Source organism: Rhinoderma darwinii, chromosome 4 (genome assembly GCF_050947455.1).
Source record: "Rhinoderma darwinii isolate aRhiDar2 chromosome 4, aRhiDar2.hap1, whole genome shotgun sequence".
Taxonomy (NCBI): domain Eukaryota; kingdom Metazoa; phylum Chordata; class Amphibia; order Anura; family Rhinodermatidae; genus Rhinoderma; species Rhinoderma darwinii.
In genome coordinates this window covers 380,923,331-380,940,788 of record NC_134690.1, presented here as the reverse complement: position 1 = coordinate 380,940,788, position 17,458 = coordinate 380,923,331, and the positions used below count along the sequence as shown (strand labels likewise).

Genomic DNA, 17,458 nt, shown 5'->3' with positions numbered 1-17,458 from the left:
AGCCATAATGCAGAAAAACATGTAAAACCACAAATACTTAAAAATTTGGAACTTAAAAGTCTTTCCGGTATACACAGACCAGACAGGACTGCAATTAGGTCAGTACAGGTGGCACTCTTGTCAGGGGCCCAAATTTACCTGTGGTCTGCCACCCACCTGCTACCCATTAGATGCAGCATGGAAGCTACAAAGTTTTACTTAAACAATGAATGGGCCCTACTTAATAGGCAACAATGGGCACATCTGGTTCCCAACATGAGTGTGAATGTATAGGCCCCAAATAGATTTAAAAAAAATAAAAAATAAGATAAATATAAGAATAATATACACTCTTATTATGTCACCTGAACTGATCACTGGTTACACACTGATAAAGTCACAATCACAATGACATCAGATGACATGAGCCAACATTTTATAAAACAGAAGCTCTGGATTTATATCCCTTGTTAGATCACTATAAATTTTCTTTACCTTTTACACATAGACTATAATATAACAAGTCATAAGCTGCATGTTATAAAGCGGAATATAAAGCCATAATCGTATTGTTTTATATGACGAGGGAGCCGACATGGTCTATATCATTAGCAAAATCATCAGTCAGAGGCGACCTCGAGAAGAGGAAGAAGTCATCAGAAAAGGACAAGAAGAATAAAGAAGAATAAAGACATCGATTTCTGTGAGGGTCCAAAACATATGGATGAGGTTACCAAGAACACTTCCCTGTCTAAAACCCAAATCTTTAAATGGGACACCTTCCATAAAGTCATATTCTCATATGTGGCGTTGGCTGGTGGAGGTCTGTAAGTGGTGCACTATGTTGTGCCTAATCCTGTTTAGACAGAGATGGAGATTTTCTAATCTGGAAATGTATAACACAATTTTTCCAAGAATTAAAGGAACACTTTAGGAAAAACGGATACACTGTGTCATGCCTAATGCAGGACCTAAAGAAAGAAGTGCATAAAAAAATGACCAAAGAGAGAATCCCTGTGTCATGCAGCGGCCCCTCAGACCCTGCAGTAAGATTAACGCAGTCAGTCTTTCCCAGAGTGTTCCTTTAAATGGGAGTTAGGTACTCCCTCTGATGTAACACAACATGATTGCATGTAATAAAAGTCTATAAGTGGAAAACCTATTTCATAAACTGAGCTAGCCCTGAGGACTACCACTGAAGCTCCAACTTAATGTATTGTGCAGGTCAAGGTACGTTATGTTTGGTTGACCACCATGGGAGTACATGCATTGAAGTTCGCAGGAGACTGCTCCTCCATACTACGCAGACTTGCTTTTAGTAGTCTGTGAAATTAGTTATCCTTTTAAGCTTGAATTCTTGGCAAAGATCAAAAATGGCCCCATGATTTTGGTGCTGTGTTGTAGCACCCAGGAAAGAACAGCCTGGTATTTGCTCCCCATGCCCTTTCCAAGAACCTTGGCCAATTCCCACCCGCTTATTTGCCAATAATGCAGTTCCTACAGGGAGGAGTCCTAAACATTTTTCACCACGTAGTAGCAAAGGTGATGGAGCCCACAAGGACTTGGCCCCCTCTTTCCATGGGCCACCTTGGCCTTCTTCTATGGTATGTACGCCCTTTCTGTTGTGCTGGGCGATCAAATAAAAAGTAATGGCAGCCAAGTGTGTTGACTAGTTTGAAGAGATGACTTCTTATATAACAAACCTTCCAGGGGTGACAGTCATATATTCCACTCCTCCGAAGTAAATAATAAATCCTGATTGCCACTAATTATATGTATCTTGCGCCATGTGATTATAGGAACATATAGCATGACCTATGTGGCAGAGCTGTTTGTTGATAATAAAAATGGCAATACAAATAGTACTTCGCCGACTGTTGTAATCAAATACAAAGGTGGGTCAGGGTGTCCAAAGGAAAATAAGTGTGCTGATAATAATGCCACCCTGCTCACACTGGAATATACAAGCTGGCTGGAAAACAAGACCGGTTACATATAGTATTATATAATACTGCGTATCAAAACAACCCGAGTCCATGTCGTCTGCTCAGCTTCCTATCCGTTTGACTATTTCAGGTCCTTCTCCTCTCTGTTTCAGTGATCTCCAACCTGTAGCTCTCATATTTTTTAGCTGTAGGATCCCCATACCGCCATATGGTGCATCTATGAGACACTGCATTCCCTTATAGAAACAATGCTTCTAGGGGAGAATACCACTGTAACATGACATACTACGGAACATGCTACCATTTTTTTTGTCTCCGTATGAATCCAAATAACAACTCTAAAAACATACTGATGGATTACGTTAGAATTTAGATTATGAGCCCCAATGGGGACAGGGACTGATGTGAGTGATGACAATCTCTGTGGAGGGCTGCGGAATATGTTAGCGCTATATAAAATGAATAAAATAAAATACTTTTATAAATACTGATAAACCAGGTAGCAGAGCTGAATAAGTGAGCTAAGATGGATTAACCTGCAGTCCAGTGTAAAACAAGAGATAAGATGTTGTGATATCACTATCAGTAGTGCCAAATGACAAACTCAGCTTTGCCATACCAAACTCAGATGGTACAGAGGTATAGTCACTGCTCATATAATATCAGTTGTGACTATACCCCCTGTACCATCTGAGTATTTTACAGTCTGGTGCCCAGACACTGATCTTGCAGGTAAATAATCAATTGCTATTGCTGGAGGAAGCTTCATGGGGCCGGTCATTTCCCCAACAGAAGTCACTGTTGGTGAAACGCATTATTATATGGCGCCCAATCAAAGAAATAAGCAACCGTGCAATAATTGCCACATTTAGTTTGCCCGAGTGGGACTCAACTAGTGTGGCATCCAACCCCCCCCCCCCCCCCGTATAACATCCATATGCTCTAATAGGACACATGGAAAAAGAGAGATCACCTTAACTGATCAAATCATCAAATCATACAGTATATGTTACATCTCAAACTACTAATAAGTTCCATTCTATTTGGAAAAGTTGCATTTATATGTAATAACTGAAAATAATTAAAGGGATTTGTCCAGGATTAGAAAAACATTGCTGGTTTCTTCCAAAAACAGCGCCACACTTATTCTTGGGCTGTGTCTGGTATTGCAATTCTGCTCAAATGAAGGGAATGGGGCTGAGCTGTAATATGGGTGACACATATTTTCTAATCCTAGGCCAGCCCTTTAAACCCGTATAACAAAATACATGAGCTAGTGGCTTGATATATTATGAAAAAATGTGATGAATGGAGATGAAAAAACAAAACACCTTTTATATTTTAAACATACAGATGTAGTTGTGCTAAGTTTCTCAGACGTAGCGAGGTTGAATTTGTCACACTCAGTGAGTTATCACAGTTCGCAAATAATACAATGGTATTAAATTAAATGAGAAAGTCAACTGTGCAACATCTAATTAATACAAATATTTTCTATCAAATTGTTTTATAATTAGATTTCCTATTTACAACATCTAGTCAATATGTTTATGTTTCTGGAGACTCCAGCCGTAATCACTTCTATTGGGATCTAGTTCAGCTGGAACAGTCCCATAATTGCGGTCCAAATTTTTCTAAGAACGTGAATTAATCATACGGTCATAGAGCAGATTCCATAAAAAGTGATCTTATCTGGAGCAATGCTAAAGGGAGGCAAATATCTGTTACCATAATAGTACATAGTATAGTATAGAGGTATAATTGTACACAGTATAGTGGTAGAATAGAACATAGTATAGTGTAGTAGTATAATAGTACATAGTGTAGTATAGAGGTATAATAGTACAGAGTATAGTGGTAGAATAATACATAGTATAGTGTAGTAGTATAATAGTATACAGTATAGTGGTAGAATAGTACATAGTATAGTGTAGTAGTATAATAGTACATAATATAGTATAGTGGTATAATAGTACACAGTATGGTCGTAGAATAGAACATAGTATAGTGTAGTAGTATAATAGTACATAATATAGTGTAGTAGTATAATAGTACATAGTATAGTGTTGTAGTATAATAGTACATAGTATAGTATAGTGTAGTAGTATAATAGTACATAGTATAGTGTAGTAGTATAATAGTACATAGTATAGTGTAGTAGTATAATAGTACATAATATAGTGTAGTAGTATAATAGTACATAGTATAGTGTTGTAGTATAATAGTACATAGTATAGTATAGTGTAGTAGTATAATAGTACATAGTATAGTGTAGTAGTATAATAGTACATAGTATAGTGTAGTAGTATAATAGTACATAGTATAGTGTAGTAGTATAATAGTACATAGTATAGTAGTATAATAGTACATAATATAGTGTAGTAGTATAATAGTACATAATATAGTGTAGTAGTATAATAGAACATAGTATAGTGTAGTAGTATAATAGTACATAGTATAGTAGTATAATAGTACATAAAATAGCGTAGTAGTATAATAGTACATAATATAGTGTAGTAGTATAATAGAACATAGTATAGTGTAGTAGTATAATAGAACATAGTATAGTGTAGTAGTATAATAGTACATAGTATAGTATAGTGTAGTAGTATAATAGTACATAGTATAGTGTTGTAGTATAATAGAACATAGTATAGTGTAGTAGTATAATAGAACATAGTATAGTGTTGTAGTATAATAGTACATAGTGTAGTGTAGTAGTATAATAGTACATAGTATAGTGTAGTAGTATAATAGTACATAGTATAATGTAGTAGTATAATAGTACATAGTATAGTGTAGTAGTATAATAGTACATAGTATAGTGTAGTAGTATAATAGTACATAGTATAGTGTAGTAGTATAATAGTACATAATAGAGTGTAGTAGTATAATAGTACATAGTATAGTGTAGTAGTATAATAGTACATAGTATAGTGTAGTAGTATAATAGTACATAATATAGTGTAGTAGTATAATAGTACACAGTATAGTGTAGTAGTATAATAGTACATAGTATAGTGTAGTAGTATAATAGTACATAGTATAGTGTAGTAGTATAATAGTACATAGTATAGTGTAGTAGTATAATAGTACATAGTATAGTGTTGTAGTATAAGGGCACGTTCACACGTGGCGGAATTTCACTTAAATTCCGCTGCGGACACTCCGCAGCGTTAATCCGCAGCGGAGCCGTTTCTCCATTGACTTTCACTTTAATTTAGCAGTGTTCGTTTACACGATGCGTACAATTCCGCTGCGGAGCATAGGCTGCGGAGCGGAATGTGGTGTCCGCAGCATGCTCTGTCTGTTGCGGAGCAGTGGCGGACTGGTTGCGGACTCATTGCGGAAGTTCTCCATTCACTTCAATGGAGAATCGAAATTCCGCAATGAAGTCCGCAGATGTTATGTGTGGTGCGGAGCGTAACTTGACATTTCTTCATTCTGGCTGGACCTATGTATTTCTAGTTCTACAGCCAGACTGAGGAAGTCAATGGGGCTCCCGTAATGACGGGAGCGTTGCTAGGAGACGTCTGTAAATAGTCACTGTCCAGGGTGCTGAAAGAGTTAAGCGATCGGCAGTAACTGTTTCTGCACCCGGGACAGTGACTACCGATCTCAATATACATGTATCTGTAAAAAAATATATAAGTTCATACTTACCGAGAACTCCCTGCGTCTGTCTCCAGTCCGGCCTCCCAGGATGACGTTTGAGTCTAAGTGACGGCTGCAGCCAATCACAGGCCAAGCACAGGCTGCAGCGGTCACATGGACTGGCGCGTCATCCAGGGAGGTCGGGCTGGATGCCGAAAGAGGGACGCGTCACCAAGACAACGGCCGGTAAGTATGAAAATCGTTTACTTTCACTAGGGAAAGTGCTGTCCCTTCTCTCTATCCTGCACTGATAGGGAGAAGGGAAGCACTTTTCCCGCAGTCCGCAGCAGCTAGTCCGCATCAATGTACTGCACATTTTGGGCAGATCCGCAGCAGAATCTGCAACGCAGATTCTGTGCGGCATTGATGCGGACAGTTGCGGAGGAAATCCGCCACGTGTGGTCATGCCCTAATAGTACATAGTATAGTGATATAATAGTACATAGTATAGTGTAGTAGTATAATAGTACATAGTATTGTGATATAATAGTACATAGTATAGTGTTGTAGTATAATAGAACATAGTATAGTGTAGTAGTATAATAGTACATAATATAGTGTAGTAGTATAATAGTACATAGTATAGTGTAGTAGTATAATAGTACATAGTATAGTGTAGTAGTATAATAGTACATAGTATAGTGTTGTAGTATAATAGTACATAGTATAGTGATATAATAGTACATAGTATAGTGTAGTAGTATAATAGTACATAGTATTGTGATATAATAGTACATAGTATAGTGTTGTAGTATAATAGAACATAGTATAGTGTAGTAGTATAATAGTACATAGTATAGTGTAGTAGTATAATAGTACATAGTATAGTGTAGTAGTATAATAGTACATAGTATAGTGTAGTAGTATAATAGTACATAATATAGTGTAGTAGTATAATAGTACATAGTATAGTGTAGTGTAGTAGTAGTATACAACATAGTATAGTGTAGTAGTATAATAGTACATAATATAGTGTAGTAGTATAATAGTACATAGTATAGTGTAGTAGTATAATAGTACATAGTATAGTGTAGTAGTATAATAGTACATAGTATAGTGTAGTAGTATAATAGTACATAGTATAGTGTAGTAGTATAATAGTACATAGTATAGTGTAGTAGTATAATAGTACATAGTATAGTGTAGTAGTATAATAGTACATAGTATAGTGTAGTAGTATAATAGTACATAATATAGTGTAGTAGTATAATAGTACATAGTATAGTGTAGTAGTATAATAGTAAATAATATAGTGTAGTAGTAGAATAGTACATAGTATAATGTAGTAGTATAATAGTACATAATATAGTGTAGTAGTATAATAGTACATAGTATAGTGTAGTAGTATAATAGTACATAATATAGTGTAGTAGTATAATAGTACATAGTATAGTGTTGTAGTATAATAGTACATAGTATAGTATAGTATAGTATAGTGTAGTAGTATAATAGTACATAGTATAGTGTAGTAGTAGAATAGTACATAGTATAGTGTTGTAGTATAATAGTACATAGTATAGTATAGTATAGTATAGTGTAGTAGTATAATAGTACATAGTATAGTGTTGTAGTATAATAGTACATAGTATAGTATAGTATAGTATAGTGTAGTAGTATAATAGTACATAGTATAGTGTTGTAGTATAATAGTACATAGTATAGTATAGTATAGTATAGTGTAGTAGTATAATAGTACATAGTATAGTGTAGTAGTAGAATAGTACATAGTATAGTGTTGTAGTATAATAGTACATAGTATAGTATAGTATAGTATAGTGTAGTAGTATAATAGTACATAGTATAGTGTAGTAGTATAATAGTAAATAATATAGTGTAGTAGTAGAATAGTACATAGTATAATGTAGTAGTGGTATAATAGTACATAATATAGTGTAGTAGTATAATAGTACACAGTATAGTGTAGTAGTATAATAGTACATAGTATAGTGTAGTAGTATAATAGTACATAGTATAGTGTAGTAGTATAATAGTACATAGTATAGTAGTATAATAGTACATAGTATAGTGGTATAATAGTACACAGTATAGTCGTATAATAGTTCATAGAATCAATGAGGTCTTATAGGTTGTTTGTAAATCATCCCATAAGTAATAGACTCTAGTCACAAGTTATTGGCTCCAAAGTCAGCTACAAATGGGGTTGTATCCTTCTGAAATCTCTGGTGCCCATTATTGTGTCAGAGCACGTGCCTATCAGAGGATCCTCTGGTGCTCTGGAAGGCCAGTCCTACCCTGGTTGTAACCCATATGTTAGTCTACAGCCAGCCAACAGAGAACAGAACTCTCCTATATGGTTCCGCCAAGAAGAAATATACATTTTTTCACTACTATACATGATTCTGTGTTTTAGGCCATGGTCCCCATAGGAAGTTACATAATTACAGAGTTGATAAATAAAATTTAAAAAAAAACACAGGTCCATCAAGTCTAACCTATAATTCTACCGTGTTGATCCAGAGGAAGAAAAAAAAAAAACACATTACCAGATGCCAATTGAAAAATTCCTCCGAGACTCCAAATATGGCAATCAAAATAAATCCCTGGATCTACGTCCCATCTCCAGATTCCAATATTGTAATATTATATTTTTCAAGAAATGCATCCAGGCCGTCCTTAAACTTGCTCAATGAACCAACCATCACAACATTGTGTAGAAGACTGTTCCAAAATCTCACTGTTATTACAGTAAAGAATCCCCTTCTTTCCTGTAGACGAAGAGGGTGCCCTCTTGTCCTTGTTACAGGCCTAGGGATCATTAGAAAGATCTCTGTACTGTCCATTCATATATTGTACATAATTAGATCGGCCCATAGCCGTCTATTTCTAAACTTCTAAAAAAAGTTATAACCCCAAGTTTGATAACTTTTCATGGTACTGTAATCCGCCCATTTCCTGAAAGGGGTTTTCCAGCCAGTAAAAATTGATGGCCTATCCTCAAAAATTGATGGCCTATCCTGCACCCCCTTCAAAACATCCACTTTTGATGGCCTATTGTGAAGATATGCCATACATTTTTACTAGCTGGAAAACCCCTTTAATTACCTTGGTTGACCTCCTTAGCATTGGCTCTAGTTCAGCCATGTCCTTCTTATACACAGTTGACCAAAATTGTACACAATATTCCATGTGTGATCTGACTAGTGATTTGTATACAGGCAAAAGTATATTCTAGTCATGAGCAGCAGTACCTCTTTTGAAACATTCCATGATTTAATTCGCCTTGGCAGCAGCTGCCTGGCACTGGTTGCTAATGTTAAGTTTACTGTCCACAAATATCCCCATTTTTTTTCAGTAGCAGATTTACTATATAAATTTTCCAATGAGGGACATTGCCAGATTGTCAGATAGATGCGTGTCCCACCTCTGGGACCCGCACTTATCTCTAGAACGGGGCACCCTAGACCCTGTTCTAGCTTTTTGTGCTCACGCTGCCTCCCGGCCACTCCCTGATTACATGGTCGAGAGTTGCGGAAACAGCGTAACTCACTGAGCTACCCTGTTTCCGTAAGTCCTTTAGAACTGAATGGTTGTTACAGGAACAGCGTAGCTCGCATGCTACACCTCTTCCGTAACTGCCATTCACTACTATGGGAGTTACGGAAACATTGTAGCTCAGTGAGTTATGCTGTTTTCGTAACTCTCGACCATGTAATCAGTAAGTGGCTGGGAGGCAGCGTGAGCACAAAAAGCCAGAACTGGGTTTAGGGGGCCCCGTTCTAGAGATAGGTGCGGGTCCCAGAGTTGGGGGCCGCATCTATCTGACATTTATGACATGTCCTGTGGATATGTCATAAATGTCCCTCATGGGAAAACCCCTTTAATGCAGAATTGTAGAATTTGTTGGCATAACCGTTCATTTATCCACATTAAACTTCATTTGGCATTTCTCTGCCCACACTTCCAGCTTCCTTCAAAGTGGACAATCCCTTTAACACCAATTTAATGGCAAGCACAAATAAAATGAATTAACCATATGATGGCTGTACAATACTGTGCATGGCTCTTGTAAGTGTCCTCTCGTATGGTACTGAACTATGACATTGTCCCAGTGGTTGCAAACAATATTTCCTAGAAATTTGAGGCAAAGAAGGAACAAGAAGTGTAGAGTTATGTACTTTTGTGTGGCCGGAATACACACTATCATAAGACAGGGGACATCACGTCAGCTGTTGTCCGACTTTACTTATGTAATACATTACTGCAGCAAAATCCGATCAGAATAAGGGGCCACAAATGCTCCTAATAGGTAATGATGTATTAATTGGCCCTTATATGTAGCCCCTTAAGTGCTTTACAGGGTCATTTTATACCAGCAAGCTCATGTGTAGAATACAAAAGCATAAAACGCTGCAGTCAAGTAAAAGATCACTTGAGTCTTGTGTCAATTCTTAATTACAACTGTTTGACAAGCAATATGTCTGTGATCACAACTCTCAATTTTCCCTGTCTACTGAAATCTACAGTAATACAGTGAGACGTCTCCTCTTCTGTACTGCCCATAATATTACCCGCCAATTTAAGGGTTTGTCCTAAAAGCGCCTATTAGGGCATATAGACATCATATAGAGAGGCCAGTTTAGGAGCACCTATCTATTAGCTGGAGGAGAGAGTGGCTGGAAAGACCAGCTCCTGCTCTGGGGGACTATATTACATGGGTGTAATACCACATTTGTCCTGCAGTGGCCGCCGCAGGAGACAAGAGCAGCCACCTTCATCATCCTCTAGAGATAACAATTGATCGCCGGGGATTTGTACTGCCAGACCAGCGGCAATCTGGTGATTACCAGCCCGGTTCTCATGTAGTGAAAGGGTTGTCCAGATAGGACATCCCCTTTAAGCAGTGACTGAATGTAATTTGACAGAAAAGGACGAAAGAATTTTCTACTATTTTAGGGGAAACCGATGTTAATATGGAACAGACATCCCAGGGTTGGGTAACAGAAAGTTACCACCATTCTAGGCCAACTGATAAAGGTTAATATTAGGTCTCTATGGGCAACAACACATTATTATGTAAATAGTGTAATTATATCCACCAAGCCTACCCCACCTGACCAGGGCGACAGGAACGTTCATTCTGTGCTAATGCAAATGATATAAAAGCAGGTTTAGCAGTAAGCTGCACTTTTACTTGGCTTGGCAAGTCTCAATAGAAGGAAATAAACCATTGGACTGCTCAGCTAAGTCTTCCTGCTGCAAACTTCAGACTACCCCAAAGGAAAGACTCCCAACAGTCAGCTTCCTTTATTATGACTACGAGGGGGGGGGGGGTGGATTCGCCCTGTATTTTTTTTTTTTTTAGGTATTTATCAGAACTCAATTTCAATAACACTAAAATGCAAATGAAGTGACAGCTCTTGTTTACATGTAGCAGAGGTGGATTTGTCCATTCGCTCTTTGAAGCTACATTGCTTTTTTCCAATTAGATAAGGCAGTAGGTTTAGGTAGGCAGTCTAATGTAAAATCAAACAACACTTTGTGATGTTATGATAAGCTCTGCTACATCTGATACGCAAATGCAAAATCATATATATTATAGTGGCACATCCATAAAAGAAAATGTTTTTCGCAAGGCCTTTTCTCCCTATAGAACTTATAAGAGCAGAAGGGGCTTGTTGAACACAGAAACCAGGATCAGAATGCAAACGCCCCATGCACACCACCGTAGTTTTCATCCGTAATCTGGATATTACCGATGAAATTGTAGACCCATTCATTGCTATAGGCCACGGACACCTTTCTGTATGTTTACGGATGTGTGTCCGGGCCGTAAAAATGATCCGCAAAATATAGAACATGTCCTTTTCTTGTCCACTATTGCGGCACGCACTCACTCATAGAAGCCTATGGGTGTTTCAGCAATTGCGGACGGCTACGGATGTGGATCCATATTTGCGGTCAGTAAAAGCCCTTATGGCCATGTGCATAAGGCCTAAAACAACACGTAAAATATAGCTAAAACCATGAAAAAAACTTTCCGTGTTTTCTTTTTTTGTGTTGGTATTAGGCTGGATTCACACGAACGTTGCGAATCTCGGACGTGAAAAACATCTGTTTTTCACGTCCGAGGTGCATCCGTGCTGTACGCTGCGAGTCGCGTATCACGCATCCCCATAGACTAGAGTCTATGGAGGGCTACGTGAAGCTCAAAAAAATAGGATGTTGTTTCAACGGAGCGCGTCAAGGGTCTGTGCGAAAATAGGACAAGTCCTATTTTTATGCGCTTCACGCATCCCTCCATAGACTCTAGTCTATGGGGGATGCGTGATAATGCGACCCGCAACGTAGAGCACGGATGCACCTCGGACGTGAAAAACTGACGAGGTTCGCAACGTTTCTGTGAATCCGGCCTTACATTATATTATCAGTGTGATTGGTGCAACTTTGAAAATACTTTTTATTAAAAATGTCTTCATTTTTGAGATAGAGCAGCTGTATCGTTCACTAAGACCTGAATCCGTCAGGTCCGTGGGACTGACGGGTTCAGTGACAGTGGCTCCCGCGTGTCTCTGACACGCAGGATCCACCGGTTATCAATCACATCTAAGTTATGAACTTAGATCTGATCGATAGCAGCTCAATCCTGCGTGTCAGAGACTTGACTTTGCCAAGGGTGGCCTTGACAAAGCGCGGGTACACGCAAAACGGGCGGAGGCGTTGTGCTCCACAGCCATACTGCCTTTGTTTGCCTGCCGCAACATTAAATGAAAATTCTACTGAATGGTGAGTGCCGTGGATTTTTTCTACTTTTGACAATTAGGGCATGCCCCCACGTGGCGGTTTTCCTCCGCAACTGTCCGCATCAATGCCGCACAGAATCTGCGTTGCAGATTCTGCGGCGGATCTGCCCAAAATGTGCAGTAAATTGATGCGGACTAGCTGCTGCGGACTGCGGGAAAAGTGCTTCCCTTCTCTCTATCAGTGCAGGATAGAGAGAAGGGACAGCCCTTTCCCTAGTGAAAGTAAAAGAATTTCATACTTACCGGCCGTTGTCTTGGTGACGCGTCCCTCTTTCGGCATCCAGCCCGACCTCCCTGGATGACGCGGCAGTCCATGTGACCGCTGCAGCCTGTGATTGGCTGCAGCCGTCACTTAGACTGAAACGTCATCCTGGGAAGCCGGACTGGAGACAGAAGCAGGGAGTTCTCGGTAAGTATGAACTTCTATATTTTTTGACAGGTTGCTGTATATTGGGATCGGTAGTCACTGTCCAGGGTGCAGAAACAGTTACTGCCGATCGCTTAACTCTTTCAGCACCCTGGACAGTGACTATTTACTGACGTCTCCTAGCAACGCTCCCGTAATTACGGGAGCCCCATTGACTTCCTCAGTCTGGCTGTAGACCTAGAAATACATAGGTCCAGCCAGAATGAAGAAATGTCATGTCAAAAAAGCAAGACGCATCCGCAGCACACATAACATGTGCATGACAGCTGCAGACTTCATTGCGGAAATTAGAATCTCCATTGAAGTCAATGGAGAAATTCCGCCATGAGTCCGCAACCAGTCCGCCACTGGTCCGCAACAGACAGAGCATGCTGCGGACACCAAATTCCGCTCCGCAGCCTATGCTCCGCAGCGGAATTTTACGCATCATCTAAACGAACACTTCTAAATAGAAGTGGAAGGCAATGGAGAAACGGCTCCGCTGCGGGTTAACGCTGCGGAGTGTCCGCAGCGGAATTCAAGTGAAATTCCGCCACGTGTGAACCCAGCCTTACACCTGTGCTTGTCTAATCGCACCACTGAGCACCACCTTTTGTGGATTCAATTAAACCCGTTTAGACCTATGTGGTCCTCCGATTATTGAAACTTGTAGAGCTCCAAGAGCCAAAGCAGTGCCGATCTTTTTCTCACTTTGAACATTGACACGCGGGATCCGCTGTCACTGAACCTGTCACACGCAGTACAGTATACAAAGCAGCTGTATCTCAAAAAGTAAAAATAATTCTTAATCAAAAGTATTTTGAAAGTTGCACCAAACACACTGATACACATTTTTATTTTAAAAAAAACAACAATATTTCAAAGGTGTACATAGCCTTTAACTGCGAAAAGTTAAATGACATATTCATATTTTCTGCATCTCTAAGTTAAAATAATGTGGAGACTTTACTTACAGCTCTGTGTGAAACCAAACAACTTCTACCTGCTGACAAACTCAGCCCCACTACTTGCTATCTGTATATCATAGATTTTATAGAAGATGGGAGTTGTAGTATGTTCCACAGTGACTATTCAACACATTTTTGCCATTCCTCATCTGACCTGCATAGATTCTGATGAGAGTAGTAAGTGGTATTTTTACTCATCTCACCCTCATTGTAGACGAGTCTCCCACATATTAGTAGGTTGCCCTCATACAAACACCATTTACATCTTTTGTCAGGGTGGAATCATCCCCATCAAGAAAGAACTTGTCTGTACAGATAATAATCACAGACCTGTGACAGAAACAAATGAGTGCGGTCAAAGCAACAAACCAGCACCTTATGAGCGCCTGCTGATAACAGAGAACAGACACTCGCCCATTCATGTGTCATTTCTATTACACACAGCAACTTTTCTATCCAATTTCTTATCTCCATTTACCCATCATCCTATGCCATATAGCAATTCTCTCAATACTGTATATTTTTTTCAGAGTATGAGCTGGTAATAAATACATATGTAGCAGAGCTGGATTTGTTATTAAACAACTTGTGATAACTCTGAGTTAAGATAATGCAGTAGGTTTAGCTGTAGTCCTCTGAAATACCACCATTGATGAGTTGTGCCACACGACAAACTTAGTTCTGCTACATATATGAAAATAATATTAATGTATGTTTGTGAAATGACTAGTGGCATATAATAATAATAATACATAATGATGACAATGTACACACAATAACACGATATTATGTTACACCTCTATACACACTGTGACATTTACAAGAACTCAATAACGCAATTTAGCAAAAAATAAATATACACGTAAAAATTCAAATATCCGTCTCTGTCGGACCAAAAAACAAACCAGCAGTGATATATATATATATATATATCTCATGAAGAGGCCAAACAAGGCAGGTGTAGATATCTAATAACATACTGCCACGGAGGTAAAGCGATATAATGATTTATACTGCAGACATTATCCATATTGCTATCATTTATAATAAACCATCTATAGTGAATTATATATATGATGCCCTATATGTTGTATATTATATATATATTTATATATAGATATTGAATTATTCATGGTGTAATATCCATTAACCATTGTGTATTATACATAGTATATTACCAATAGTGCATTATATGTATGGTGCAATAACCATAGTGTTTTATATATAGCAAGTTGTCCATAGTGCATTATATATAGTGCACTTTACACATAGTGCATTGTGTGTATGTATGTATATATATATATATATATATATATATAACATCGAGAGGCCAGACAAGGCAGGTGTAGAGCTTCTATCTAATAACATACTGCCACGGAGGTGTGGTGCGATATAATGATTTATACTGCAGACATTAGCCATATTGCTATTATTAATAAATTATCTATAGTGAATTGTATTTATGATGTCCTATATTATATATATTTATATATAGATATTGAACCATTCTTAGCGTATTATCTATAGTTTTTTATATGTATTATCAATAGTGCATTATATATAGTGTATTATATGTATGGTACAATAACCATAGTGTTATATATATATATATAGTAAGTTCTCCATAGTGCATGATATATAGTGTATTTTAAACATTGTGTGTGTGTGTATATATATATATATATATATATATATATGTACAGTATCTATAATGTATTATACGTATAGTGCATTGTATATAGTACAGTATCTATAATGTATTACACGTATAGTGTATTGTATATAGTATTATAGATACTGTACTATATACAATACACTATACGTGTAATACATTATAGATACTGTACTATATACAATGCACTATACGTATAATACATGATAGATACTGTACTATATACAATGCACTATACGTATAATACATTATAGATACTGTACTATATACAATGTACTATATGTATAATACATTATAGATACTGTACTATATACAATGCACTATACATATAATACATTCTATATCTATATCTATAATGTATTATACGTATAGTGCATTGTATATAGTACAGTATCTATAATGTATTATATGTATAGTGCATTGTATATAGTACAGTATCTATAATGTATTATACATATAGTGCATTGTATATTGTACAGTATCTATAATGTATTATATGTATAGTGCATTGTATATAGTGCAGTATTTGTTGTGTTTTTTACATAGCATGTTATCTATGTTATTTAAAGTGCATTATATATTGTGCATGATCTATAGTGCATTATACATCCATTGTATATATACATACATTATATGTAGTGCATTATACATAGAGCATTATCTACAATACATTATATATAGAATATTATCTATAGCTTATTATACATCTAAAGTACATTATATATAGTGCATCACTTATAGCGCCTTATAATCCATACATAGTACATTAACATTATTTGTTGTGCATTATACATAGAGCGTTATCTACAATACATTATATATAGAGCATTATCTACAATACATTATATATAGAGCGTTATCTAGAGCACATCATACTGTATGTAGTATAGTGCATATAATGCATTATGCATAGATAATTATATATAGTACTTGATATTTCTTGCATTATCATTAGTGCAATACATATAGTGCATCCTCCAAAAAGTGCTAATACAGAGTTTCTTATTTGGTACAGCACATTGTGTGGATTTTACACAGGACTGCAGGTAAACATACCACATTATTCACAATGCTCTAACGTAAGGGTTACATGACAAATCCAGCTCTACTACATAGGTACATTTTTTGAGTTATGTTTACTGCATAATTTCCAAAGGGGTCTCGAAATGAACTACATATACAATAATAAGTACAGACAGTCATAATCTACCACCGATCAGATTAGTGATGTGAATGATCAGTATCATCAATGTAAACACTACTTCATGGTCAGACTGGAAGCTTCATACACTTGTAACAAACACATAAACACCAAAAACAAAACCCAGGAGAAGATCCATAGGTGATGGCACATAAAGCACAACACACAAGCTCTGCAGGGCAAGACTGGCATCAGGAGGGCTCTTACCTTTTCTTCTCCTTCTCTGCAGTCATGATGACTTGTCAGCTGTTCAGATGTCACAATGTTACAGAAAGTTCCTGATAATTCTTAGGAGGGTGAAGGAATAGTTAGAGCACCTGTGGTTTGTCCAGTGAGGGGAAGTGGTTGACACAATGTAATAAAAAATACAAATAATAAAAAAGGTAACAAAAATATAAAAGCAAAACAGAGCAAAGTTTGTGAGGTGTCACCCTGCGCTGGCTATACAGTCTCAGGTCACTGCTGAGGATTGTATAGCCGCCCAGGGGGGGCAGGGGGCACACAGGGGGGAGCAGGAAGAGACCAATGCACGATGTATCCTGCGAGGCGAAGGCAGCGGGCTGAGAGCTGGGCTTGGAGCTCCCCCTGGTCTTCGGGTGGGTGGAGGATCTCTGGGTCTGCAGCGCTTGCCCTGTTCCAGGAGAAGAAGCAACTTCACATGTGAGTGCCCGCCCTGCCTGCAGCCGCCACCCCCGTCCCTCCCCCGGCCGCCCGGCTTGTTGTCAGGGTCAAGCTAGTTGACAGCGGACGCGAGAGAAGCCTGTATTCCTATTCCTATCCCTGGACGCAGAGTTTAGGAGCGATCTTAGTGACCACAGGGGGCAGAGGTCACAGTGCACAAACGAAACTACATACTGTACTGCCAGGCCAG

At 37.9% G+C, this 17,458-nt stretch overlaps 1 protein-coding gene across 2 annotated transcripts in view; it reads right to left on the bottom strand.

The window, feature by feature from the left end:
- Positions 1-17,239, bottom strand: part of EPAS1 (endothelial PAS domain protein 1) — a 113,917-nt gene extending 96,678 nt beyond the window's left edge. For both annotated transcript variants that reach the window (XM_075863217.1, XM_075863218.1), the window contains exon 1: positions 16,795-17,239. In XM_075863217.1, the coding sequence (XP_075719332.1) occupies positions 16,795-16,820 (26 nt within the window). In that variant the 5' untranslated portion in view covers positions 16,821-17,239. The remainder of the gene's footprint in view (positions 1-16,794) is intronic.
- Positions 17,240-17,458: the final 219 nt, after the last annotated feature.